The following is a 26,505-nucleotide window of genomic DNA, read 5'->3' on the forward strand; positions in this document are numbered from 1 at the left end:
ACCTAATTGTTAATATTTTATTTTCCTTCTAGTCTTTATTCATGTATTCACATTTTTTTCTAACCACACAGGTAAGATTATACTATATATTCAATTTTATGTCCTACTTCTACGCTTAATGCTATATCATGTGTATTTCTCCAGATCTTCAAATATTTCTTGAAATAATTTTGAACAGCTATATGGTATCCCATCATATATATACAATTCACTTTATTGGTGGACCTGACAATACTGGAAAATTTATCCTCAGTTTAACAAAGTGATGAACATTCTTATGCACCAATTTTTGACTCTAATTCTTATCTTAGAAATGCTTTAATAGGGTGGCGCCTGTAGCTCAAGAGGCTAAGGCACCAGCCACATATACCAGAACTGGCGGGTTTGAATCCAGTCTGGGCTTGTCAAACAACGACAACTACAACCAAAAAAAAAAAAAAAAAAAATAGCCGGGCGTTGTGGCAGGCACCTATAGTCCCAGCTACATGGGAGGGGAAGGCAAGAGAATCGCATAAGCCCAGGAGTTTGAGGTTGCTGTGAGCTGTGACGCTACAGCACTTTACACAGGGCTATAGGTTAAGGCTCTGTCTCAAAAAAATAAATAAAAATTAAAAAAATAGAAGTACATTTATAGAAGTAGAATTGAGTCTAAGACCAATAATATAAATTGAATGTTTCGAAGTATTTCTATACCCTTTATCATATTTGATTCCCCTACAGACCTGTGAATTGAGCAGGGTCTTGTTTTGCTGAGGTATGCCTACTACACCATACTAGCCCTTTTAATTTTTTAAGGGACAGGATCTCTAGCTGTACTGCCTAGGTTGGAGTGTAGTGACATCATCATAGCTCACTGCAGTCTTGAAAACTCCGGGGCTTAGGTGATCCTCCTGCCTCAGCCTCCCTAGTAGCTAGGATTACAGGCTAATGTTTTTTTCCTGAGACAGAGTCTTACTCAGGTGCCCTGAGTAGAGTGTCCTGGTGTCAAAGCTCACAGCAACCTTAAATTCCTGGGCTCAAGTGATCCTCTTTTACTTCAGGCTACTGAGTATCTGGGACTACAAGCAGCCACCAAAACACCTAGATCAGGCAATCCAACTGCCTCCCAGAGGGCTAGGATTACAGGGATGAACCACTTTTGTGCCCAGCTTTTTTTTTTTTTTTTTTAATTTTGGCTATTTTTCCCAGGCTGGTTTTGAACTCCTGGCCTCAAGCAATCTTCCTGCCTCTGCTTCCCAAAGTGGTGGGATTACAGGAGGGAGCCACCACATTCGGCCTGTACTAGTACTTTTTAAAAAGGAACAGATTGGGGCAGCGCCTGTGGCTCAGTTGGTAAGGCACCGGCCCCATATACCGAGGGTGGCAGGTTCAAACCTGGCCCCTGCTGAACTGCAACAATAAAAAGGAACAGATTTGTGGGAATCAAAGCTCATCTCAACTGGCACGTTTGGTGAGCGCATCAAGCTCACAAGCTTTGAGGCAGGGTAACCGCAACACCTTCACCGACAAATGGGGAGCATGTTGTATTCTTACAATAACAAACTTTGAAAAACATTAAGCTTTTCCTCTTCCTCCCTCTTGTGGGTGGGAAAGTGGAGAACTAGTAGGGCACATAGGGAGGAAGTCCTGGAAGGTCAGAGGGGAAACTTGACCTCTAGAAAGCTGGCTGCAGAGCTGTTTTACAAAGCCCCGATTTCTGACCCCCAGCCCAGGCATCTTTACTCCAATGGGAGGGCCCATGCTATGGAGCTGGGTCTTTGCAGTAAGATCCTGCCTGAACAGATGACTTCTCCGAGATTCTGTTCCTATCTGGAAAATGGAAGTCTCCATATGACAGGGTGGTTGTGAAGATTTTTATCAGTCCTAACATAGTAAGTGGCATATAGTACCACCTGGCACATAATAAGTGCTCAGTAAATATTAGTTTCCCCTGTCCTATTGGACATTTCTGGAATTTGGATTAGCTTTGGTGAGTCCCTCCAATGTGCTCTGCATGCTCCCAGGTAACCCTGGGAATACCACTGGCTTCAACGTCTTGGAGCTGTCTCTGGGACGCTGTTGCTAGAAAGAAGAGGCCCCAGGGACCCTGGGTAGAGTTAGACCAAACCCAGGGATGTAACTGTCTCAGGGTCAGGAAAGGACACAGCCTTTGAATTAGGTCCTCAGGGTCATAGTTACTGAATAATAGCTCTGGAAAGGCCCTCCTAGAGGCATCTTGGTCATGCCCCCTCTGCCATCAACCATCTACCGCTGAGCAAACAAGGCCTAGTAAAAAATCTATGAATCAAGGATTCATGCCAAGACCTTTCACCCAGCCCTGGGATAACAGGACAATGGCTGCTGCTCATCAAGCACCTATTCTGTGCCAGTTATGGTATCTGTACTGGAAAGGGCTCAAATGCCACATGGGGAAGCCAACTCAGAGGGGTTGAGTAACTTGTGTGAAGCCATAGGATTTGAACTCAGGACCAGCCCTGAAGATGAGCTTTTCCCAACATGCCAATTAGCCCCCAGGCTGGCTCAGAGGAGTGCCCAGGACGTCCCACAGGGTAGAGGCAGAGGGCACACTCTCCCTTCACACACACTCATGTTGCCCAAACTCCCCCCCCCCCCCCAACAGCCTCTGCCCCACGCACCTGTTGGATGCTTTCTTGTTGGGCCCCTCTAGGTCATGCTTGCGGCCCAGGTAGCCCTCCATCTGCACGCTGTGCCCGTGGTCCCGCTGGGCTGGCAGCGTTGTGGGCTCGTCGCCCTCGCTCAGAGGCGTGTCCAGGACCTTAAATAGGGGCTCTGTGCCGAGCCTCTCGTCCCCACCGGACGTCTCCTGCCTGCCCTGGTGCTGCCCTGGTGGGGGTGGCGGCTGCAGATCCTGAGGCCACTGCCCCTCTTCCCCCTGCTCAGGGGCACAGGGGAGGAGCACAGGGGGGCTCAGGCCTGGGGACGGCTATTCTCAGCACAACTGGGACATCACGGAGTCCCCACCTGGTGGCCCACCTTGCTCACCCACAATCTGCTTCCCTAGATGCTGCCTCTGCCTCTCTGTCCATTTTCACCCCATTCTCCCTTTTCTTTTTGCAGTTTTTTGGCCAGGGCCGGGTTTGAACCCACCACTTCTTGTATATGGGGCAGGCATCCTACTCCTTGAGCCACAGGCCCTGCCCCCATTCTCCCTTTGGAGAGCAGCAGAGTAGCTCCCTCCAAATGTAAGGTAACAGCATGTTCTTAGAATGAGTTGAAGGTGATTGTTGCATTGAGGGGCTGGAATGGCAGGTCTAATGCAGATACTCCAACTGCATGAGAGGTGGGGCTCTGGCAGGATTTCATATGAAACTTAAGTCTGAAAACCACTCGTACTAGGATATGAATAGTAACTCTTCTGATATCCTCAAATTGTGCCTAAATCCCTAACACTAAGGACACCAGGCCCTCAATCTCCCCCCAAACCACCTTGCAGAGGCAGAACGCAGACTCTCCCTGGCCATCAGTGGGTCTAACGGGTCCTCTTTCTGTCATTTGACGGGAATTTGTTGCACAGGACAGTGGTTCCTAACTGTGGCTGTGCTCTGCAATCACCTCAGGAATCACTTGGGAAAATATTCTCAGGACCCACCTCTGCATGCTGAGTTAGCCTGCGTGGCGGGGGTCAGCATGTCGGTGTTTGTTAATAAGCATGCCATGTGCTCTAACGCACAGCTGGGCCGCGAGCCACCTGCTAAGGATGCAGTGCCTGGAGACTTACCCCTGTACCTACCGGTGGAGGCAGGGTGACCCTGGTCCCTCCCTGCACCAAGTGAGGGGCCTCTTAGGTGGACAGGAGCCCATGGGAAGGGGAGCAGACCTTGTGCTCCCTAGCTGGGCTTCTCTGCGCGCCAGGCCTTGCTGGTCTGCCCTCAGGCAGAGAGGACAGGCAGCCAGCCCCACTCTGCCTAGCGGGACAAGAAGGAGTGGGTCGCCTCTGTGCCAGTGAGCACCAATGAAGATAGCCTCACTCGACAGAATACTGTCCCAAAGGGCTGCCTGCTGGAAACCTGTGGTGGGAAAGCACCCCAACCAGGCCGTGGCTGGTTTCCTGAGGGCCCAGCGCCATTTGGCCGTAGAGACTGCTCTTCCTTCTCTCCCCTCCCTGTCCCTGCTGAAGCCAGCAGAGGCCCAGAAGAGGGCTGGGGAGGAGCCAGGAAAGGGTAGACTGTATTCTCCTCCCCGCTGTGGGTCTTTTAGACCATGGGTCGAGTCTTGAAATAGAAGATAGGGGATGGGAGGCCGTGGGCACCATACCGGATATCAGATTGACACTTTAACTGAAACAACTGGGTAGACCTGAAAGCAACAAGGGTCTGCCTGGGGTTGCAAAAAGGAATAATGGAGGAAAAAGGAATAAGGGAGGGGGAGGCTCACTGGAGATGTCTGTATCCCATCAAACTGGGACTGTTCAATAAACAGATTCTAATTTAGGATCCTGGTAAGATTTCATTTAAAGTAATGTGGCTAGGGCTTGCGCCGGTAGCTCAGCGGCTAGGGTGCCAGCCACATACACCAGAGCTGGCAGGTTCGAATCCAGCCTGGGCCTGCCAAACAACAATGACAACTACAATCAAAAAATAGCTGGGCATTGTGGTGGGCACCTGTAGCCCCAACTATTTGGGAGGCTGAGGCAAAAGAATTGCTTAAGCCCAAGAGTTTGAGGTTGCTGTGAGCTGTGATGCCACTGCACTCTACCAAGGGCAACATACTGAGACTCTGTCTCACATAAATAAATAAATAAAATAATGTGGCTAGAATGTTTGGAAATCACTAAGCTAGTCTAACACCTTCAATCTATAATGAGAAAAATGATGTTCAGAGAGGTAATCTGCCCAAGGCCACACAGCTAATGGGTTACCCCATCTTTAAAGTGCTCATCTTTTTCCACCTTAGAAACCCCTGAGCAACATTTGCATCTTGGAGTTTCTGCAAGTGAGGCAGGGCACAAGCGGCAAGGATGGGACAAGGAGCCTGGGATTGTCAGGTCAACCGTGTGAGTTAGGTAAACAACTCAAGAGTCAGGTCATGGATGTAGACCAGTGGTTCTCAACCTTCCTAATGCCGTGACCCTTTAATACAGTTCCTATGGGTTGCTACCCACAGGTTGAGAACCGCTGATGTAGACAGTAAAGCCTCTTTTCCTTGCTCGCCCCCCTCCAGCACTAGTCTCAAGCCCCCTAGGCCTGCTCTTTCTCCAGGAACAGGGATGCCAGATGACTGGCGTAGGCTGCATTTCTGCTCGTGACAGGCCAGAGCCCTCCCTGTCCTTGCCCTGGGGTCACAGAGAAGCTGCTGTAGCAGACACAGGCAGGGAAGCCCATCAGATTCTCGAAGCTACACACTGTCCTCTTACCCAGCCTCAGCCCTTGTGAGACTGGTTTTGCTAGAGACCCCTGCGTTCAGGTTCTTCTTGCACTTTTATTGCCATTCCTTTTTCCTTCCTTTAGGGAACTGTCCTCTGAAAATAAAGATGGATTTGCAAGGGATAAGTCCCGGCTTAACCCACCTTCCTTCTGTTTCCTCTGTGGACGGCTGGCTCACTGAGCCACAGGCGCTGCCCCATGAGGAACTGTATTAAAGGGTCGCGGCATTAGGAAGGTTGAGAACCACTGAGTTAAGGGAAGGGGGAGAATCTTTTTTTTTTTTTTTGATTTTTGGCCGGGGCTGGGTTTGAACCCGCCACCTCCGGCATATGGGACCGGCACCCTACTCCTTGAGCCACAGGCGCCGCCCCTGGAAAGGGGAGAATCTTTAGCAAGTCACTGAACCTTCCTGACTCTTGGTTTACAGACGTGATCCCAGTACCTACTTTGTAGGTGGTTTGAGGCATTTGGATGTGAGGTAGGGTCTGTAAGTATTGGGTCTATTATGATCCTGCACCCCTCCTACTCACCCCCTCTCTCCTGGAGGCTTTCCTTAGCAATTATTGTGGCCAGTGTCTTATGTAGCTAGTGTGATGATCCTATGTGCCCTTTTTTCCCTGGAGTAGGGGGTGCTCAGGACTGAGAAAGGGAAAGGGGAGACCCTAGTCTCCTTCCTTGGCCATTTTCAGCTGAAAGATTCTGAAGCAGGTCAGGACGGGGGTAACCATGTGAATAGCTAAGCCGCTCAGGGCAAAAGTGGCCTGAGGCCCCACCACAAAGTTTGGAGGGCCCCAGAAGGTGAAGGCCCCACTGAGGACAACAGTGTGTTACTCAGTGGAAGGTTCTGGTTAATTCACAATAGGACTTTTGCAAAGAGCTCACAACTTTGTAAAAACTTTGAGGAAGACTGTATCTAGTTATATATTCAGGTGGTCAAATCCTTTTATGAAGCAAAGCCATCTTTTAAAAAATTACTCTGGTCTGCACGGGGAAAGCACACGGCAATGAAGAGCAAACTGGAAGGCCAGGTGATGCCCGTAGCCTCCCTGGCCCCTCAGGTCAATCCTGACAAGCTTGTGAGTGTGTGGAGATCTGTCTTTTGCAATTCATAAGAGATAAGAAATTTCCCTGGAGCCATTTGTCTGTAGCCTTGGCTCTGGGAGGACATAGGCCAACAATGGGGCCTTATTGGGGAAGCAGCCTGGCTGTAGGGGGAGGCTGGGAATGGGAGTGGCTGAGGGGGGTCCATGAAGCTGAAGTGAGAAAACATTCTCAGAACTCTGGAGCTGGAACTAATCCTCAGGGCCCCTGGATGAACCCTTCTTATTACAGATGAGAAAACTGGATTCCAGAAAAGCCCAGTGGCTGACTGGGATCACACTACAAGTTAGTGGTAGAGCTGGGGCTTCTGCCCCCTGTCCACACAGTGCCTCTCTTAAAAAAATCTCCAAAAAATGATGCACTACAGGGCAACTGCTGGTGCTGGGTGTGCAGGGGCTAAGTGGCTGGGCAGAGACATTCCCTGCCTGCAGCTCTGAGTCTTACCTATAGCATGGGTGTGAGGCCTGTGGTGTGAACAGGAGGACCGTGGGTCAGGCTAGTAGCATGGTTTGCGCAGGAGCACTCACTTCACCCAGACCCCCAGGCCAACAAAGTGGGGACAAGAGGGAAGAAGTGACAGTATGCCTGCTGCCCCTGGAAACAGGCCACGGTGGAGGTGGAGACTGCTGGCTACTCGTGGTGTAGCCCTAGGGACAGGGAGGCTCAGTCACAAGGCACCAGATAGATGAGATGACCTACGGTTCCTTTCTATCTTCAGTCCCATGAGAAGACACCCTGCTGTAGCCCTGGAGTCACTGGGAAGATGCACAGACCCCACCCACACTGACTGCCTGGCACAGAGACACGACACACGGGAGCTGGGGACACTCTAAAGGAGGAGGGTCCAGCTGCCAGGAAGACATTTGGGTGTCAGGTTAGGGGCAGCAAGGGTGCCAGCCTGAGGGGATAGAGTGGGGAGCTGGAATAAGGGGAGGTCCTAGCAAGGCTGTCTGGTGTGGGGGATGGGCAGCAGAGGCGTCTGAAGGGAGGCGCAACACTGTCCTCCCCACCAGGGTCCTGCTGTCTGTCCCAGGTGGCCACGGGATGGGGGGCTGGGCAAGACAGGAGGGGATGTAGAGAGAGGGCCACCAGGGAAAGGGAGGGGAAAGAGGAATGGCAGTGTGCATGGTCCCCTTGAAGACCTGGCCCATGGCCACCAGTGGAAGAAGAGAATGAGGCTTCCTTGGAGCTGTCCTCACCATGCCCACCATCTGTGTGCTCTCTTTGGGCCCCTGGCCAGGAGATGCTGGTGGCTTCTCAATCCCTCAGTGACCCGTAAGCCAGATACTCAGCACTAACTAGAGAGGGTTAGAGGATACTGACTCCACCACCCAGATCCACCCCCCCAGTGGTTACTGTCAACTTCAAACCCATTTCTAAGATGCCTCCAATGTTAGCTGAGTCTCATTCTGAGGCCATCAGTATCTGAGATGCTTTGAAACACACCTCGGAAGAACCAACTTAGCAAGGATCTTCAGAGCAGAGAGGCCAGGAAGATGGAATCTGATCACAGCAGAGAGCAGGGCACGCCCAGCAGTGGGCAGGTGTCCAGATAAAGCCTAGAGCAGGTTTCCCCAGGGAGCCAGTGTGTGGTGCCAGACTGCAGGCAGACATGCCTCTGCCATACTGACTCAGGCATCCTGGGGAGACAGGGCCACACCCAGGTTGGGGGAAAACTGCCATTCTTTCCAGCTGGGTCTGCCCACTACCAATAAATGTGGGATTTGCATTCGCTGCAGAATGTCTGAAACAATAGCTCTTCCAGGGGAGGGGAATGACTGGGAACGCTTATCGGGGCAAGAAACACAGCTGCCCTCTCTACACCCCCATCGCCTCCACCCAAGGACACCATAGCCCTGCTGCTGCTGGCTGGTTAAACCTCCCAGTTGCCCCTAGAGAGGCTACAGCTGGAGGAGGTGCCCAGGTTGCGAAGTGTGATGGTGGCAGGAACCAGCCAGGCACTGGCTGAAAGGTGGCCCTGCCTGCAAGCCCAGTGTCCCTTCAGCCCCTGGGAACTGCCCCTCACACTCACTGGCTACTTCCCTGAAGCCACACTCAAACTCTGAGACTAAGGGAGGGATAGGCACTCCCTGGGCTCAGCCCTTCTCTGCAGAATTTGCTGCAGGAAGTCCTGATGGCAGGTGCACTGTCCCTGTCCTCACAAGACGCGTGGCGATGAGGGGCATTCAGCAGCTGCTTCCTGGAATGGCCTCCCATCCCAAGGTCCCTGCCGTACTAGACTAGATCTAGACTTGAGGCCTGGAGGCAGGCAGGGCATGTGTCCCAGTGAGCCCTGTGAAGGAGACTCGTTATTGTCATAGACCATGAACACCAGCCCCTTTTAGGGATGACATGCATGTCATCACTGCAGCCCTGTTGGGTGAGTTTCTCAAGTGTTCCCTGCTTCTATCCCCAGAGCAGGAACCAGAGTGCTGGGAATATGTCCCAGGCCTGTGGAGACTTGCATCATCGTCAATGCCATCTCTCCTCCATGAAATCCACCTCCTTCACCTCACAGGGGAAAGACAGAGCACCTGACTTCAGATGTCACATGGGGCTTCTGAGGCACCCAGAGCCTGGGAGTGAGGGACAGTCACCAGGACCCCAGGCCTTTCCTAGAGCCACACCCAGAGGAAGGGGACCTGCATCAGTCTCTGGGCACCCCTCAGGATCCTGGACACCCTAACCTTGCCTGCAGCAGAGGTCCGACCCTCCACCTTCTCCCAGTAGTGACAAAAGCAAACACCCTGGCCCTTTTCCTTTTCTGACCCCTTCTGGTCCCCTGCTTCACACCAGCTGGCACCTGGCAAGCCAGCAGGGACCGCAGACTGGGGGAACCACCTCTCCCAACCCCTCCCTTTAATTTGCTATACTGCTGACATGTGGGAATGTTCCAGACTTTCTGTAATCATGCAGAGAGGGCTTTATGGGAGCAAGAAGACTTGGAGTTTATCTGAAACCACACAGGAAGGTTCCAACAGAATTAAGGACTAGAAAACTGACTAGGACGTGCCGACTTCTACCCTAGCAGTTTTGTCTTTTGAGAGCGACACCCTGTTTCTTCTGTGTGGCCTGATGTGCATGTGTGCACTCACCCATATGAAGGGATGGGGTTTTATCAGGATATGTGCTAATCTGAAAAGCAAGAGGTGAGGAACATTAAGGGACTGCGAGGTGCTGAGGAAAAGGCTGATGAACGGGCTGGCAGCCTCAGTCACCGAGTACACATACAGGGCTGTGCGTGCACACACGTGAAGAGACCTGCAAGGTGGCTGCCCTGTGGGTTTAGCTGTCCAGGCTAGAGCAAGGGTGCCTGGTGCACTGTCCCCCCAGCAGGAAGCCAACATGCACGAGTGAGGGGCTTTACACGAAGCAACACTGCGTGATCTATCCTATTGGTGCCAACACTAGAACCAGGGCACACACAGGAGCTGCAGGAGAGCCACTGCCACCTGGGCCTGTCCCAGAGAGAGGGAGCGGCAGACAGAATCTCTTCCAGGACAGGCCTGAGGTTCTGTGAGGGGCAGTCCCGGGGTGTGGCGAGGAGCCTTCCCAAGCTGGGCTGGGTTTTCCCAGCCTGTGTGGGCTCCATCGTCCTCTCCTTGTCAAAGACCGATTGGGTGTTAGAGCCCCTCTGAGCTTCGTGGGGCCTCATGAAAACTTAAAGGGCTCAGAAAGGAGCAGCAGCAGGAATTCTGTTTCCATGAGGCCTTGAGTCTGGTTCACGTGATTGGCCATCTGGTTTCTTTCTGGTGGCGGGCACAGGCCAGTTTGCCCATCTGGTGGAGGGGCTGGCTCTCTGGAAAGGTCTCCAACGCAGGCTCACTCTTCCTTCCCCCAGAGACACACTCAGGTCCAAGCAGGTTTTATTCCCCCCACACCCAGTGACGTTCAGGAGTTGGTGGGAGGCAGCTCTGATGCACATGTAATACATTTGCGTGGACATACATAACACAGACAGTGAGTGATGGTGGTCGCCAAGGGGCCCGCACACCAGGATGCTGGCGCATGCAGACACACAGGGACACACAGCAGAAGCAGGCGCAGGCAAGAGGCAGGGCCAGCCCCAGCCGTGTCTGCAGGCCATGCCAGCCCCCAGAGTTCTCTGTCCTTCGAGTGGGGGCTGTTGCTGGGGAAAAGGGCCTGAGACGCACACAGTTCACCATAGACAGGGAAGGTAGGGCCCCACACACCACCATGGAGCTTCAGAGGGACCCTTCAGCGGAAGCCTGGCAGTGCCCTCTACTGGCCACAATGGGATGGTGCAGCTCAGAAAGGGAGGCCTCTGGCCGGGCTGGAGGCAGCAGAGGTAGGGGTGTGTGTGTGTGTGTGTGTGTGTGTGTGTGTCTGTCTGTCTGTCTGTCTTACACTCTGAGAATGCAGAGGGTGGGAAGGGCTTAAATCTAGGCCTGTCAGGGATTCTATATATACATTTTCCTGGGGTACTGAAAATTTCCCCTTAGACTACCAATCTTCCTAACCCTCACCTCCTGGAGATTTGGGCAAGTTCACCTATGCACCTGGATAGGTGGGGTACACAAAGGATCTATTGGTCCCTTGGGCCCCAGCATGGCACACTGCAGGGGTGCATGCAGTGGTGAAGCCATGCAGGCCAAGTGACGAATTGGTGGTTCCTTTCCTATGAGCTGCTCCCTAAACCTTAGTTATAGCTTCCCAGGAGGTCCCTTCATGGGCCCTAGTGGGGTCCTCAGGGCCTGCTCCAGGCACACACCCTGTGCCTCTGGCATCTGGCTTGTCTAGTCCCCCCATCCCAGCCAGGCCTCTGAGACCACCCTCCTTTCCTGAAAGCTGGGGGGCTGGGCCCTGTTACCCAGTGCCCTGGGAGTCTCTTCACTTCTGGGAGTCTCATTGACCTGCAGGTGTCTTGCCAGGGAAGTGGGAAGAGTGAGAGGGCCCTGCACAGGAGCAAGGGACTGCTGGAAGGGTGGCTGTCCCCAACTCCCTGCTGAAAGTGCTTGGGGTCAGTGAGCAGATGGGATAGCCTAGTGGCACGTGTCTGTGTATGCATGTGTGCACACGAGTGTATGAGTAACGAGTGTTTGTGCACAAGTACATGTGTATGAGTGTGTGTTACCTGTGTATTAGTGTGTGCACGAGTACACGTGTGTGTATGGGGGGCACTGAACTGAGCCCAGAATTCCAAGGAGAATGGGACAGGGGACTGCGTACAAACATGATTCATCTGTGGATAAAGTTGCCTCCCTGATGTAGATGGTGATGTATTTATACAACAGAATTTATTAGACTAGGTAAAACCAAACTAATAGAGTCGTGTCAGTGGACTGGCATGTCAGTTTCTTCTGGGTTGAAAAGAGGAGGGGAAGCATTCTAAGAATTAGAAAACCTAAGTAGAAAAGTAGAGGGCCGTGGAGCCGGGACAGGGTGTGGGGAGTTGGGTGCAGCCACCCTCACCTCCTGCCCCAGCTAAGCCTAGTAGGGATGAGCTGGCTCTGGCAGCAGTGACTCCCAGGAACTAGACAAATGGGACAGGAAACTGACCGGGGACGTTCTCTCAGTGGCTGCGCGGTGAACTCGGGGAGCCTCCCCTGCTGTCTCGCCCTCCTCCTCTTGAGGCCTAAGGAAGACATAGCCTCTCTTTAAAAACAAGCACCCCTGAGACTAGTGCCTCTCTCCAAGGCCTGGCTTCTCACCCACACCCACAGGGACCCCATACCAAGCATCTCCCTGTCTGGGCAGCCCTGGCACCCTGCAGGTGCTCAGCAAGGAGCTGCACAGAGGCTTCCTAGGAAAGCCAAGGAAGATCTCCAGAAATGAGCTGGGTTCCATGCAAAATGGCCTGCAGGGCATGGGTTAGGCTGGGCTGTTCCCAAGGGGAAGGTTGACCCTGACAGTATTGCTCTCCACCCATTTTCCCTGCACCAGCCCTGTGGGGGAACCTCCTCTGACTCCATGCTCCATATATTCTGGGCTTCTCTGACAAGCCACCCAGGTGTGAGATGCAGATATGTCTTGTTCCAATGTCAGGTTTCAGATGAAAAGCGCCTGAACCCTGCCCACTACATGGCGCCTGGGACACACAGCTCCCACTTACCCAGCCTCCTCCGTGGGTCTCTCTGGGGTCTGGCGTTCTTTAAGCTCAAGCTAGGGGAGGAAGAAGCCAGAGATCAGGATAGGCGCTGGGGAGCCATGCCTGTATCCCAACACACCTGGCATTTGCTTGTCCTGGGGCCAGCCCTTCTGTCTTTTGTGTTCATTAGTCAATACTTCTGCTGCTTGTCTTACTTCCCACCCTCCCGCTGGCCAAGCCTGTCATGCCATCCTAAGCCCCTAAAACCAGCCTAGGGCTCCTGACCTGAGCCCCGTTCCCAGCGCCCCTACTTACCGTGGTGGGCTTCTCCAGGGCAGCAAAGCGCTCTGCCCAGCTGGCCGTGGACTTCTCGAAAGCCTCATGCCTCTTGATGAGCTTTTCTACACTATCCACCGTGTGTCCAAAGTCCCTACTGGCCAGGTAGGGCTCCTGGGCAATCAGCCATGCCTCGGCCACGGATGCGTCTCTCGAGAACTGACACACCTCCAGCACTGCCATGGGGAACAAGCCACAGAACCCCCAAAAGGCCAGGGCCATTAGCACTGCAGTCTGCACCCACAGGGCCTGGGTACAGCTCAGCAGACAGACGCGGGAGCTAGTGGTCAGGGAGCTGGCCTGCATGGCTGTCCCTAAATTGCATGGACACTCCATCCCCACAAGCTGCCCCCAGTCTGTCTTCATCAATAGTTGTCTTTTAAAGACACATTAATTTGGAAAAACTCTACTTTGAAAATAAAAGGTACTTTAGACACCTCTCTTTGAGAGACTGTCTTCTGCCCTGAATGTTCTCTTTCCAGCCCTTGGCTGTCTCACGTAACAGTGGACAAGCAGCCATGGGGACCAGCCTGGGACATCTGAGCTTATAGCTGTTCCTCTAGTGGGGGCTATCGCCACCTTCCCTCAGTGTCCAGCTGCAGGACAACAGAGTTCTTTTTGTGCCCAACACTCTGCAGAACAAACATCTGGGGTGCAGACTAGAGCCTCACCCTGACTCCTCCCCAGGCCATAGCTCTGCAGGGAGACTAGCCTGGGCAAGGGGCAAAGGGCAGGTGGGGCAGAGGCAGGCTGGGTGTGAGGGCATGTGGCTGGGTAATGGCAGGCTGCCCGTAGCACTCTGCTCAGTCTTAGGCCTGGACCCCCAAGACCCTTGACTCTGCCTACGAGTGATGCTATTGGGGGTTTCTCTAGGCAGTGGTGAAAATCCACCCCTTGTGGCTTCTCCTCCTTCCCCACCGCCAGCAGGGCTCTGGCCCCTGCCCCGGGGCCCATTTGCCGGATTTCACTCACGCATGTGGAGCCGTTCTCTGCGGGCCTCCCACTTCTCATTCATCTCCTTCCTCCGGGACACCACCTGCTGCAGTTTCTCCCTGATCTGTGGGGATGAAAGGGAGAAAGGCTCAGGCTTTCTCTGCCTCCCCCCCATCTGAGGCGTGCCCAAATGGATTCTGTGAAGAATGCCAGATTTTGTCACACCACTCGGGCTTCAAGTCCTGGCCCTGCTCCTTGCCAGCTGTGCAGCTTTGGACAAGTGACTTAACCTCTCTGAGGCACATGTGCCTCACCTATGTATGAAAGGGTCACTGACTCCAACATGTGTGCATACGTGGGTGTGAGGCAGGTTGTGAGCCAGTGCTACTCCCCTGAGCAGCTAGCCCCTTGTGGCAGGAAAGGGAACTAGTGTGGCTACAATCCTGGGCCTGCCTGCAGCCCCGAGCTCTGAGAGTGAAAGAAAGACAAGCCTCTCAGAAAATCTGGAGCCCACAGGTCCCCCCCCCCTTTCACCCCCAGCAGCCTGGCCGGCTGGCACGAGTGAGGACAGGGATTCACCTCTACCCCTTGGCGCCTCTCACCTCCTCTGAGGCCTGGTGCTGTCGCTGCAACAAGGACTCGCCGAGCTCTAGGCAGGCACTGAAGTTTTTGCTCCGGGTTTCAATCTCTGCATTGATGCCCTGGTGATACTTCATGAGGAGTTCCACCGAGGAGACATCCCTGGAACACAGGGAAAGGGCAGGAGAGGCAGTTTGGGACAAGGACATTCCCAAATGTCCCAAGCACCCAAAGCACAGTCCCACCCCTCTGCTACCCACAGGAACATGACCTCACTCCTTCCTCTCTCTCGGGCCACCCAAGAAGTCCTCTATCAGCCCAGCCCCAGCAGCAACACTGATGCCCTGGTGTGCTCCCTGGTCAGTGGCTAGGACATGGGCAGGGGGTGCAGGAACCTCAAAAGAAGCCTGGGAACATGAGTGAGCAATGAAAAGGAAAGAAGTGCTGATTCACGCTACGAAAAGCTTCATGGATGAACCTTGAAAACACTAAGTCCAAAGACCACATGTTGTATGAGGCTATTTATATGAAACATCCGGAATAGGCAAATCCAGAGAGTCAGTAGAGTAGTGGTTGCTGGGAGCTGGGGGGAGTGCGAAATGAGGCACGATGACTGCTAGGGGCACAGGTTTCTTTTGGGAGTGATGAAAATCTAAAATGTACACTGTGGTGGTAGTCATGTAACCATAAATATACTAAAAACCACTGACTGGTATGGTATATCTCCATAAAGATGTTAAAAATTAAAGTATGCCCATCAGTACAGGCACCCTGGGGGCACAGGGATGGAGTGGGCTGCTAAAAACTGCGAAACTGATGCAAACTGAGGGGAGAGCTCTAGGCCTGCCAAGACACTCATTGCCTCTTCCTGAATTTGGGGGATGGTCCCTCACATCCCAGGGCTGGGAGAGGAGTGAACTGTCTTGGACCTGCCCTGTGTTGGCTATGTAAGTCCCTTTCTTTCACCAACAGCAGTGGTCACTATCCCCAGTGGAAAACCAGAAGATGTCTTTCTCCCATACTCAGGACTCTCCTTACTCTGAAATGGTCAGCCCTCCCAGTGGAAGCTGAACTAGTCCATCTATGCCCAGACCCAGCTTCAGGCCTCACAGGCCACAGTGATTCCCAGGCACCCCAGAGGTCAGGATCATCCCCGTTTGGTAGGAGCCCCAGTGCAGCACCCTGGCCTCCCTCCCTCCTGCCACAGCACACAGGGGAGGTGCTTCAAGGACGCCCCCTCACCTGGGCCTCTCCTGGGTCTCAATCTGCCGGATGATGCTCTCCATCCAGGAGAGGAGGTCGCGGGCCATGCTGAAGAAGCGGAATTTGTCTGCCGTGTCCACTAGCTGGGTGCGGCGCCCGGCACAGGCATCGAGCAGAGCCTGCCATGCGGCTGACACTTCCCGCTCCTTGTCCTGGATGGCTTCTGCCTTCTCCCCAGCATACGCTGTCTGCAGGCGTGTGGCCACGTCCTGGAACTGCTGTACCTGTGGTCAGGCCAAAATAGACGTTGTTCCTCAACGTCTTGGGTGTCTGTCTCCTCAAGGCTGCTCCCTGCTGGAGGGCAGGAGCTTCAGCCAGTGGGTGCTGTGGGGGAAAGCTCCCTGCCTTGACATCTCTGCCCACCCAAGGCAGCCTTGGGAGTGAGAGGGACTCTGCCCTTTTATCTCCTCAGCAGTACAATAATGGAATGACTATGTGCCAGGTGCTGTTCTAAACATGCTCTATAACTCTCTTCATCTTTACACCCCAGGAAAGAGGTACTGTCACTACCCCTGTTTCTGAGATGAGGATGCTGAGTAACTGGCCTCAGGTCCCTCACACTAGTACAGGGTACAGCTGGCACTGGCACTGGGGTTCTCAGCCACTCCACATGCTTCCTCTCCCAGAAGGGGCTGCACCAGGCCTGACTGAGGCCAGGCCCAGGGACAATAAGCCCTCACTCCTGTGGCCTCAGCCGGGCTGCACCTGTCTCAAGGATTCAGTACCCCCAGCCCAGCAGCCACACACCAGGCCCCACCTCTATCTGAGAGGTGGGAGACATATCCCTAAAAAGTCCCCTTTTGGGTGAAACAGGAGTCTCACCTACCTTGGCGTTCTGTCCCCAAACCTCCGGGGTGGCCTAGGATGGCACTGGCCCAGCTCTCCTGTAACACGAGGAGGCTGGGGAACCCCTGGAAACTGGGGCCCCTTGATTTGTCCTTTTTATCACACCAAGCTCTGGGGAACCCTGGAGTCTGAGCAGATCCTGACATACCCCGGATTCTACACGAAAAGGTTGAATTGCCTGGTGGCTAAGTACGTGGGCACTATAGTCAGGCTGCCAGGGCCTATAGGTTGCTGGGCAGCTTAGTGGCCTCTACGGCACTAGATAACACAGACAATGTCAGTGCCTACCTCTGAGGACAAATACGAGGGTCCAGTGATATGTATATTGTTAGAACAGCACCCACTGCTGGGCAAGTACTGTTTGTATTGGCTAACCTGATGCCACCTGGTTATGACGCCGCATAACCAGGTGGAACTGCGGGAGAAGGCATTCTGTGCTTCGGCTGTCTGTGAGCTAGAGAGCTTCGTAAATCCACTGCTCTCTACCCTGAGGCTCTCTACAGAGGCAGAATCTCCTGGCACACATTTAGAGGTTTCCCCTCCTCTGGAAGCAAGGCAGGGCCCAACACCCTCACCCCTCAGAAAGCTGAAGTCTGGAGCCTGCCGGTGGCAGTGAGGGGTAGAGGCACCTGTACGCCTAGCAAGTGGAGCTCGCGCTCAAAGGCTGTGTGCACCCGGTGGAAAGACTCGGCCGTGCTGGCGTCCAGGCCCACGTCCTCAGGCAGCTCGCGGTGCTTCTCATCGATCAGGCCCAGGATCTCGGCGCCCGTATAGAAGTAGCGGTGCCGGTCGTAGGAGGCAGCCAGCAGCTGCATGCGAGTGTCGATGAGCTCCAGTAGGTCTGCCCACATCTCATTCAGCCCATCCTTCCACTCTGCGAGGGTGGCGGCCTCATCGTGGCCGGCGTCAATGAGCCGCTCGATGACGGCATTCACGTTGTCCACCCGCTCTTGCCCAATCGCCCCCGTCTCCCGGGCAAAGTCCCGGAACTTGTCCCGGAGCAGCTGGACATGGGGCAGAGAGAAATGCGGTTATCAGGGCGCAGGGGCAGGTGGGCATCACCAGCTTTGCCTCCGACTTTCTCAGGTGGCAACTACACGTTCCCCAGACAGGCCCGAGTCCTCTGGTCACATTTAACACAGTGACCACGTCTTGTGGCACTGTAACTGGCAAGGTGCTGCGTGTGTCTGGAGTGGTGTGACCCCACCTACTGCACTGAGGAAGACAAAGCCAGTGGAGCTCTAACTACTCACAGTAACATGGTCAAAGTCTTGCCCCAGTTCTGGGGAAGAGGCCACCAGCTCCTTCTCCAAAATCCACTGCTCCAGGTCGTCGACCTCCCTCTTCACCTGGAACTGGTGGTACTTGTTCTCCAGCTTCCTCTTGCGCTCTTCTGCTCTGTCCTTCAGCCCTGCATACTGCTTGTCCACTTGCCCCTGAAGTCTGATTATCTGCTCCCTGGAATCCAACCCAAGAACGTCCTCAGAGACATCAACCAAACACCCAGAGCAGTGGCTTGGGGAGCTCGCCTGCTTCTCCCCAGCCCCCAGCAGGGACAGGAAGGGAGTGAAGTGAGGACAATGATGGGCTTTGCTAGGGGAGGGCAGGGGAAAGAAGGTGCCACCTCCAAGACCACGATGCCTCAGAGGATGACAGAGCAGCACCCGGGAGGGTGCCTCTCACGGTACCCCTCACTCTGGGGAGCTCATGGACACAATGGCAAAGGCCTATCTGAGCCGGCTGTAGTGGCTGGGGCCCTGCTTATGCTTAGCTCCTCTGAGAGGACAGGACATACCACAGGCTCAGACTCAGGGCCCCCCAGGAGATGTCCACAGTGGTGGCTGCCCTGTTGGTGGCTGGGGAAAAGGCCACACTGGGGAAGCCTGTGGGGTCTAGCCAGTGCATCTGCATTTATGCAGAACCCACACACTGCACAGTGCAGACAGGTAAGGGTTCTGCCTTTGCTCCCATAGAACAGTCCTGCTGGGACACTGAGGTCCTGAATTACTTTCTGGACCTTAAAAAGGAAAGTAGAAGTGGTCTTTGGTATCTCTTAGTACATACTAACTCTTTGAAAGAATGGAGCTCTCAGTTCTCCAAGAGGGTACTTTTGCTATTCCGCTCTCTGCACCTGTTGCAAACCAGGACCTAGCTGGTCTAGTTCGAAGTGACTCACACAAAAAACAAGGTATAACCTGGAATCAGGCCCATCAACAGTCTCTAGTTTGGGGAAAAACTGCTCCCATTTTCACCTCTTAGACCTGCTGGGACACTGGCTGGTGGGCCCAGTCATTTGTACCCATGCCCTGGCCAGATGACCCCAGGAGACATACGCACCCCTCGGGGTGACCGGCGGCCAGCAGGACCTGGGCACGGCCGGCCAGCTGCTTCATGCTCCTCCCGTACTCCTCCACTGCATGCTGCTGCCGTAGGTGCCGCTTCAGCATCACGATGGCACCCTCTTCATCCTGGGGGCAGTAGCCATGTCAACGTCAGGGCTCAGCTGGACCCATATTCCCTCCCTTAGCAAGTTACAGCCCAGCTCCTTGAGGCTCCCAGGCAGGAGGACAGCCACACATGTTCCTTCCCGTGTTCTCAGTTTCCAGCATCGTCCAACCATCCTGATTCTTGGCCTACAGTTACTCTTCCTTTCAGGGCCGCATCCAACCTCTGACCCCATGAAAATGTCCTATCTCTGCTGCTTTGAGAGCCCCTCAGCTCACCTCTCACCCCTGTCTCCCATGGATCTTCCCCAGAACAAAACCCATTACAAAAAACGCAGAGCACTTCCAGTTAGGGCAAATCTCAGCAGGTAGAGGGTCCCCCACTGCAGCCTGCGCACCTGAGGGGTGAGCCTGAGAGAGGCTGTGGGCTCCTGTGCTGCTGCCCACAGCTGCCCACTCCAGCACCCCCTCTCCACCTCAGCCCATTAGCTGGGCACCTCTGCCCCAGCAGACCTCAGGGGTCTCATCAATGAAGTAGAGCTCCTGCTCCCCGATCCAGGCCTCAGCCTCGCCTGCGTCCAGGTAGTACTGCTGGGCCTCATTGGCATCTCGCAGGCGCTGCAGCCGCCCGGCCACTGCCTCCCGCAGCCTGTCCCACGAGTTCTGCAGGCAACCCAGGCGCTCCTCCAGGTCCTGGCAGTCGATCTCCGCCGCTTGCACCAGCTGCTGCCCTCTCTGTAGCACGTCCTCCACCCGCGGCGCATGGCCTAGGATCTCATTCTGCAGGGTCTGTGGCCAGAAGGAGGGGCTCAGTCACCCCTCTCACCCTTCTACTGACCACTTGCCATGTACCATCCTTTACCCCTCAGTAGCCGGCTGATGTGAGCATGTGGAAACCGGCACACACCAGTGCAGAGGCTGGCCGGCAGTGGGCAGCCGTGCTGGGGTTTGAGCACAGCTCTGCTTCCCAGGCCTGTACCCCTTCCTTTCTGGGCTCCACAGAGCTTCATTTCTTAGGAGTGTGTGTTGGAGAGAAAGAAATGGCCTTTTTGATATTTTAGCAGCTTCTGCTCCATATAAAAGAAGAGTTGAGGCTGGACATGGTGGCTTGCGTATATAATCCTAGCACTTTGGAAGGCCAAGCCAGATGGATTGCTTGAGCTCAAGAGTTCACACCCAGCCTGATCAAGAGTGAGACCCCATCTCTACTAAATTAGCTGGGTGTAGTGGCAGGTGCCTATAGTCCTGGCTCCCTGGGAGGAGAAGGCTTGAGTCCAAGAGTTTGAGGTTGCTATGAGTTATAATGCTACAGCCCTCCACCCAGTGCTATTGAGTGAGACTCTGTCTGAAAAAAAAAAAAATAAATAAAAAAAGAGTTGACAGCTGCCTCTTGTTCAGTCTCAGGTTTTATTTTTCCTAACTTCTATTCTCATATCTTTTGTGAGCTGTGTTTCGTTTCTTGTTTAAGCCTTTGGTCACCAAAGTGGACTTTTCCGCCCACTCTGGTGACTGGGTCACCTTTCTCTTCAGGAGGTCCTGATGCATGTGTTATTTACTTTTTGGAAGGTAGGGGCAGGAGCAGTCCACATGGGCAACGCATGACTGCCAGTATTTAAAATAGCCATATCCATAAGTTACCTAAACTGCTGAAATGCACTTTTACACTTTATGTTCAGACTCTCAATTTTGACAATTTCTGTGGTCTCTGCAATTGCATTAAAAACTCCAAACATGTTTTCAGCCTCTACTTACCCAAGATCTGCATGGTACCCTAATTCAAGCAATTAGTTAACAGTTTCCTGCATGGGGTGCTCACTATGTCTTCTTCCCTGTCTTCATTCATTTAATGAATATTTATTATGTTCCTAAGTAACAGAGGTAACAGGGGAAGATAAACAAAACTCCTATACTCATAAAGCTTACGATCTAGGCTCAGCACCTGTAGCACAGTGGTTACGGCACCAGCCACATACACTAAGGGTGGTAGGTTCGAACTCAGCCCGGGACAGCTAACCAACTGCAACAAAAAAATAGCTAGGTATTGTGATAGGTGCCTGTAGTCCCAGCTACTTGGGAGGCTGAGGCAAGAGACTTAAACCCAAGAGTTGGAGATTCCTATGAGCTGTGACACCATGGCACTCTACTAAGGGTGACCTAGTGAAATTCTGTCTCAAAAAAAAAAAAAGCTTACAATCTAGTAAACAGAAGGTAAGCATGTAAATAAATGAACACATAAAGGCCAGGTGGGGGTGCTATGAGTAAAATACAGTAATGGAATAAAGGGTCTGCGGAGATGTGGTTGGTCATGTTAGCTAAGGCTGTCAGGATGGCCTTTCCAAGGAGGTGACTCTGGAATGAGATATGAATAGAGAGAGGACACACACTTGGATCTGAGAGTGAGTGTTCCTGGCAAGAGGACAGAGCAAGTGCAAAGGCCCCGGGGTGGAAACAAGCGTGGACTGTCTGAAGAACTGGAGTACTGTGAAGGAGTGTGAAAGTGACAAGAGACAAGATTTAGAGGTAAAGAGGGGGCCAGATCAAGCAGGACAGTGGTTCTTAAACCTGATTGTCCACTGAATAATCAGGAAAACAGATACAGCTAGGGCCTCACCCTCCTAATCAATTGATCTACAGTAGGGTCAGGAATTAATCTGTTTAAAAGTTCCCTAGGAGAAGGCCTAGGCATTCATAGCACAGTGGTTATGGCGCCAGCCACACACACCGAGGCTGGCAGATTTACACTTTTACACTTTATGTTCAGACTCTCAATTTTGACAATTTCTGTGGCCTGGGACCACCTAAACAACGACAACTGCAACAACAACAAAAAAACAGCTGGGCGTTGTGACGGGCGCCTATAATCCCATCTACTTGGGAGGCTGAGGCAAGAGAATTGCTTAAGTCCAAGAGTTTGAGGTTGCTGTGAGCTATGACGCCATGGCACTCTACTCAGGGTGACAGAGTGAGACTCTGTCTCAAAAAAAAAAAAAAATAAAAATTCCCTAGGAGGTTGGGTGCAGTGGCACATGCCTGTAATCCTAGCACTCTGGGAGGACCAGACGGGAGGATCCCTTGAGCTCAGGAGTTTGAGACCAGCCTGAGCAAAAGCAAGATTGGCGCCTGTGGCTCAGTGAGTAGGGTGCCAGCCCCATATGCCAAGGGTGGCGAGTTCAAACCCAGCCCCGGCCAAACTGCAACCAAAAAATAGCCGGGCGTTGTGGCGGGCGCCTGTAGTCTCAGCTGCTCGGGAGGCTGAGGCAAGAGAATCGCGTAAGCCCAAGAGTTAAGAGGTTGCTGTGAGCCGTGTGTCGCCACGGCACTCTACCCGAGGGCGGTACAGTGAGACTCTGTCTCTACAAAAAAAAAAAAAAATAGAAAAACTAGCCAGGCATGGTATTGCCTGTATTCCCAGCTACTCGGGAGGCTGAGGCAGGAAGATTGTTTGAACCCAGGAGTTTGAGGTTGCTGTCAGCGAGGGCGATGCCATGGCACTCTAGCCTAGACAACAGAGTAGGGCTCTGTCTCAAAAATACATACACACATACAAACAAAAAGTTCTCTAGGTGATTTTTTTTTTTTGGAGACAGAATCTCAGTATGTCACCCTGGGTAGAGTGCTGTGACGTCACAGCTCACAGCAACCTCAAACTCTCTTGCCTTAGCCTCCTGAGTAGCTGGAGCTACAGGTACCCACCACAATGCCCGGCCATTTTTTGGCTGCAGCTGTCACTGTTGTTTCTATAGAGGCCAAGGCCGGGCTTGAACCTGCCAGCCTCAGTGTATGTGGCCGGCACCCTACTCACTGAGCTATAGGCGCTGAGCCTTTCTAGGTGATTTTAATGTGTAGCTGGGGGTGAGAGCCGCTCATGCAGGACCTCACAGGTTTACTGTACTTGCTCTGGTTAGTGAGGTCCCTGGGCAGCATCCACATCACCTAGGCTCTTGTTAGACATGTGTGTTATCAGGCTGCATCCCCGGAGTGTAATTCAGTGGATGTGGGGTGGCCCCTGGTCATCTGTGTTTTAACATGCCCTCTGAAAGCACAGTGAAGTTTGAAAACCACTGTAATAGGGGGTTTTAAGTGAGGAAATGACAAAATTGGATTCATGCTTTAGCCAGGTGAGCCTAAAATAGTCTCTACTAGGGCAGTCACATTCTCCCCGGAGGCTGCCTTTCCCTTCTTGCTTGGGGGAACCTCACCCATATTTTCTTGAAATAGCAACTGCCAGGCAGGGAGTTGAAAACCTTTGAACAATGCCACTTATTAAGGGTGGACAAAATCAAAAGTCTTCAGTATTGGAGAGACTGGAGTCAGCTCATTTTATAACAGAAGAGAATGAGACCCCATGGATACTGTCTCCTACCAGCCTTCCTCCTTGACTGAGGTGTGGCATTAACTGAGCCTGGGTCTCTGTCATCTTCTAACCCAGCTCTCTGCATGTGGCTGCTGCAGCCTCTGTGACTAGATCATGTCAGCTGGAGCAAAGGGTCCAAAGAAGCTTTGAAGAAACCTCTCTGAATATAATTAAGGCCTGGGCATTGGTGCTGGGCTCAGACAGTGCTGTGAGCAGATGCTAGCTGCTGACATCTTGGGGAAGGGTGTGATGTCTGCCATAACCTTCCTTCCTCAGGGGCTACTATACTGACGGGTGCACCCAGGACAGGCTGCTCTTCTCTGGGGTCTAAATTCCCAGGCTCTCCTTGCTGGCCCAGAGAGCAGACCAGGAAGGGGGAGGGATTTTCTGCCCAGGAGAAGGGTCTTCAGCCTGCCCTGCTGCCAGGCAGGAAATCCCTGCAACCCTACACAGCTAGCTCCCTTGAACAATTCAGGCTCCCACTGCAGCCCAGACACAAGAGGAAATGTGTGGCCTCTGATCATGCCCAGTTCCCATTCAGGCCTAAGAGAGAGCCAGCAGATGGCTGTTTGCTCCAAGGGCTCAGAGTCCAAGTATAGTGGCTTTCTAATGGGGAGTGAGCCACCATTAGTATCCTCTCATGTCCAGAGAAATGGGGCCTACTTACCCTGAGGACCCTCCCTCCCCCACCACCCCCACATACAAGCTCAGCCCTGAACACACAAGGCAGTGTTGTAAGGGGAGTCACCAGCCTCCTCCTAAGGAAGCCACTGAACACAGAACTATGCAAACATGTTAAACCCCAGGCCAGGCCTCTGAGACCCTGAGCACAGGAGTCTTCCACCATGATCCTCCCAGAATTCTCTCTGCAACCACCAAGGCCTGTTCTTCCTGCTGTGAGATGACAGATATGGTTTGGGGACCCCAAAGCTACCAATATGAGCAAGAACCTGCTTGCTGTCAGCAGGTCAGCGCTGGTCCCTCCCCCAACCTGGGGCCAGATGGGGGTGGGGAGGGTAGGGGCTGGAGGTGAGGCAGGATTCACCTGGTTCTTCTTCATGAACAACTGCACAGCTTGCAGATTAGCACCATAGTCAGCTGACTGGGCCAGGGGCAGCCTCTCCTCCACCCAGAGCTGCAGAGACAAGATGGCAGGGGATGGCTGATGACAATCATGACCATCCTTTCCTGTGTCCTCACCAATGTCCCCCTGCTTCCTCCTGACACCCATCAAGATTTTGCCTCCATTTTATAGATGGTGATATTTGGAATCGAGGTTGCAAATAACTTGCTCCTGGTCACCCAGTGGGAAAGTAACATAGGTGGATCTAAACCCAAGTCTGTGTGACCCCAAGGTTCACATTCTGCACCATTAGTACCAGCAGTGAATAGTTAGCTACCACTCAGAAAGCACTGGCTTGCTGTTCCCATTTAATGTAATCCTCATCTCAATAACCCTAAGAGATTGGGGGGGTGGGGAATGAGATGACCAGTCATCTGCTGCCAATAATTGCTCTGGGCAGCAGCCAGCTACCCCAATGGTAGCTGGTGCACAGCCTTGGGGGTGGGGAGAGGATGCAGCCCACGCACCGTCTCATCGTCTAAGTCCCGGCTGATCTGCAGCTTGGCTCTCGACGATTCCAGCTGCTTTTTCCTCCTCCCCAGGGGTTCTAGGAGGTCCAGGAACTGCTTCTCGATGCTCAAGTCTGTGACTCCCGCCTCTTCTTCTCCTGAGGGCACCTGGGCAAGCAGCTCTCCCAGCTCCTCCTTCCGCACATTCACTTGGTCCTCCACTCGCTGAGACACAGGACGGGGTCAGCACCAGCCCTGCCACCTGGGCAGCCCATCCCCCGCCCCCTCATTTTCACGTATCCTACTATCCTCTAAGGTCCAATTTGAGCACAGCCTCCTCCAGGAAGTCTCCCTGGATTCTCCTGCCCACCCTTCCCTCCTCAGAGAGCTCATCCCATCTCTCTCCTGCAACCTTTCAGATCCCTCTCCTTCCCACTGCAAAAGGGCTAGGAGACAGATGAAGCAGGAGACATTTTTGCATGACAAAAGCAAGTCCAGCTAAGAGGAACAGGAGGGGTATTTACTTTAAAGTCTCAGATTTGCTCCCACGTCCCCTTCTCTGCTAACACTCTGATCTACAACCCGTTCACATGCCTTCAGTTTAGCCAACATGCGATTGACGCTGGTCAGGTCTTTGCCTGGGTCGTCTGACCGCAGCTGTTCCTCCATGGCACTGATCCACTTGTTGAGGTCAGCATGTGTCTGTAAGCGTAGGTCGGAGCTCCTGGCGGCCGAGAGGTGCTGGGCTGTCTCCTTCGTGGTGGCCTGCAGTTCGTCCCAGAGCCGGTGCAGGGTGTCCAGCCTCTGTGACACCAGGGCTGCATACTGGGGCTTCTCCTCCATCAGCTGCTTTCCTTCCTGCAGAGAAGGAGGAGAGCTTACCCTCAGACACCTTGGAGCTGCCCTGCTTCAGGAGGTCACAAGAGGCTACTGAGGGGAGGTCAGCAAGGCACAGAGGGTGGCTGAGGCTCAAGTGAGAGCTAACTGTGGGGAGGCAGGGCACGGAGAGCAGTGCTGGGGGCAAATGACTCAGGGAGCCTGCACCGTGGGGAGCTGCAGACAAGGGTCAAGTGGCGCTAAACCAAGATTCTGGACCCACCCAGAAGCAGCCAGCATGGTCACCTGGCTGTCTTCCAGAGGTTGTGTGCTAGCCTTCAGTGACAAAGTACCTTTGGAGCACCAAGTACCTAATATTTCTTCACTGGTGAAACAAACTGAGGCAGAGGGAAGTTTAGGAGTCAGTCTGGCTGCAGAGGCCATGCCTACAACCACACTGCAGCCTCATGTGGCTCCTAGGCCTATTTCTTTGTGGACGGCTACAACAAAAAGGAACAAGGTCATGCAGTTTCCAGATCTAATGCCAAGCACATCGGACATGGGCTACTGGGCAAGCTTGTCATGGAGGGATCCTTTAGTTTGCCACCTACAGATGGTGTGAATGCCCATCCCCCGTGTTGCTCAGCCAAACCATGAGGATTAGGCTCCCCTGGACCACCCCGACCACCTCCCTCACACATTTGCCTGGGCCTGGAGCCATGGTTAGGACGATGGAGAGCAAACAGTGACAACTGCAGTCCTGGCACTGGATGCCGAAGCTCTAACTAGGGTGTTCTCCATGTCCTGGGCTGTCCCCAGATTCAGGTG

The 26,505-nt window shown here is 53.3% G+C and overlaps 1 protein-coding gene across 5 annotated transcripts in view; it reads right to left on the reverse strand.

Moving 5' to 3' along the window:
* Window positions 1-26,505, reverse strand: part of SPTB (spectrin beta, erythrocytic) — a 126,767-nt gene that overhangs the window by 5,096 nt on the left and 95,166 nt on the right. For all 5 annotated transcript variants that reach the window (XM_053601066.1, XM_053601067.1, XM_053601070.1 and 2 more), the window contains 14 exons: window positions 25,456-25,719; window positions 24,880-25,086; window positions 24,335-24,424; window positions 19,449-19,724; window positions 18,829-18,959; window positions 17,745-17,949; window positions 17,121-17,495; window positions 15,625-15,869; window positions 14,406-14,544; window positions 13,843-13,927; window positions 12,850-13,046; window positions 12,559-12,608; window positions 12,006-12,081; window positions 2,637-2,896 (listed from right to left, as the gene is read on the reverse strand). In XM_053601066.1, the coding sequence (XP_053457041.1) occupies window positions 2,637-2,896; window positions 12,006-12,081; window positions 12,559-12,608; window positions 12,850-13,046; window positions 13,843-13,927; window positions 14,406-14,544; window positions 15,625-15,869; window positions 17,121-17,495; window positions 17,745-17,949; window positions 18,829-18,959; window positions 19,449-19,724; window positions 24,335-24,424; window positions 24,880-25,086; window positions 25,456-25,719 (2,600 nt within the window). The remainder of the gene's footprint in view (window positions 1-2,636; window positions 2,897-12,005; window positions 12,082-12,558; window positions 12,609-12,849; window positions 13,047-13,842; window positions 13,928-14,405; window positions 14,545-15,624; window positions 15,870-17,120; window positions 17,496-17,744; window positions 17,950-18,828; window positions 18,960-19,448; window positions 19,725-24,334; window positions 24,425-24,879; window positions 25,087-25,455; window positions 25,720-26,505) is intronic.

The sequence above is a fragment of the Nycticebus coucang genome, chromosome 9 (assembly GCF_027406575.1).
Source record: "Nycticebus coucang isolate mNycCou1 chromosome 9, mNycCou1.pri, whole genome shotgun sequence".
Classification (NCBI taxonomy): Eukaryota; Metazoa; Chordata; class Mammalia; order Primates; family Lorisidae; genus Nycticebus; species Nycticebus coucang.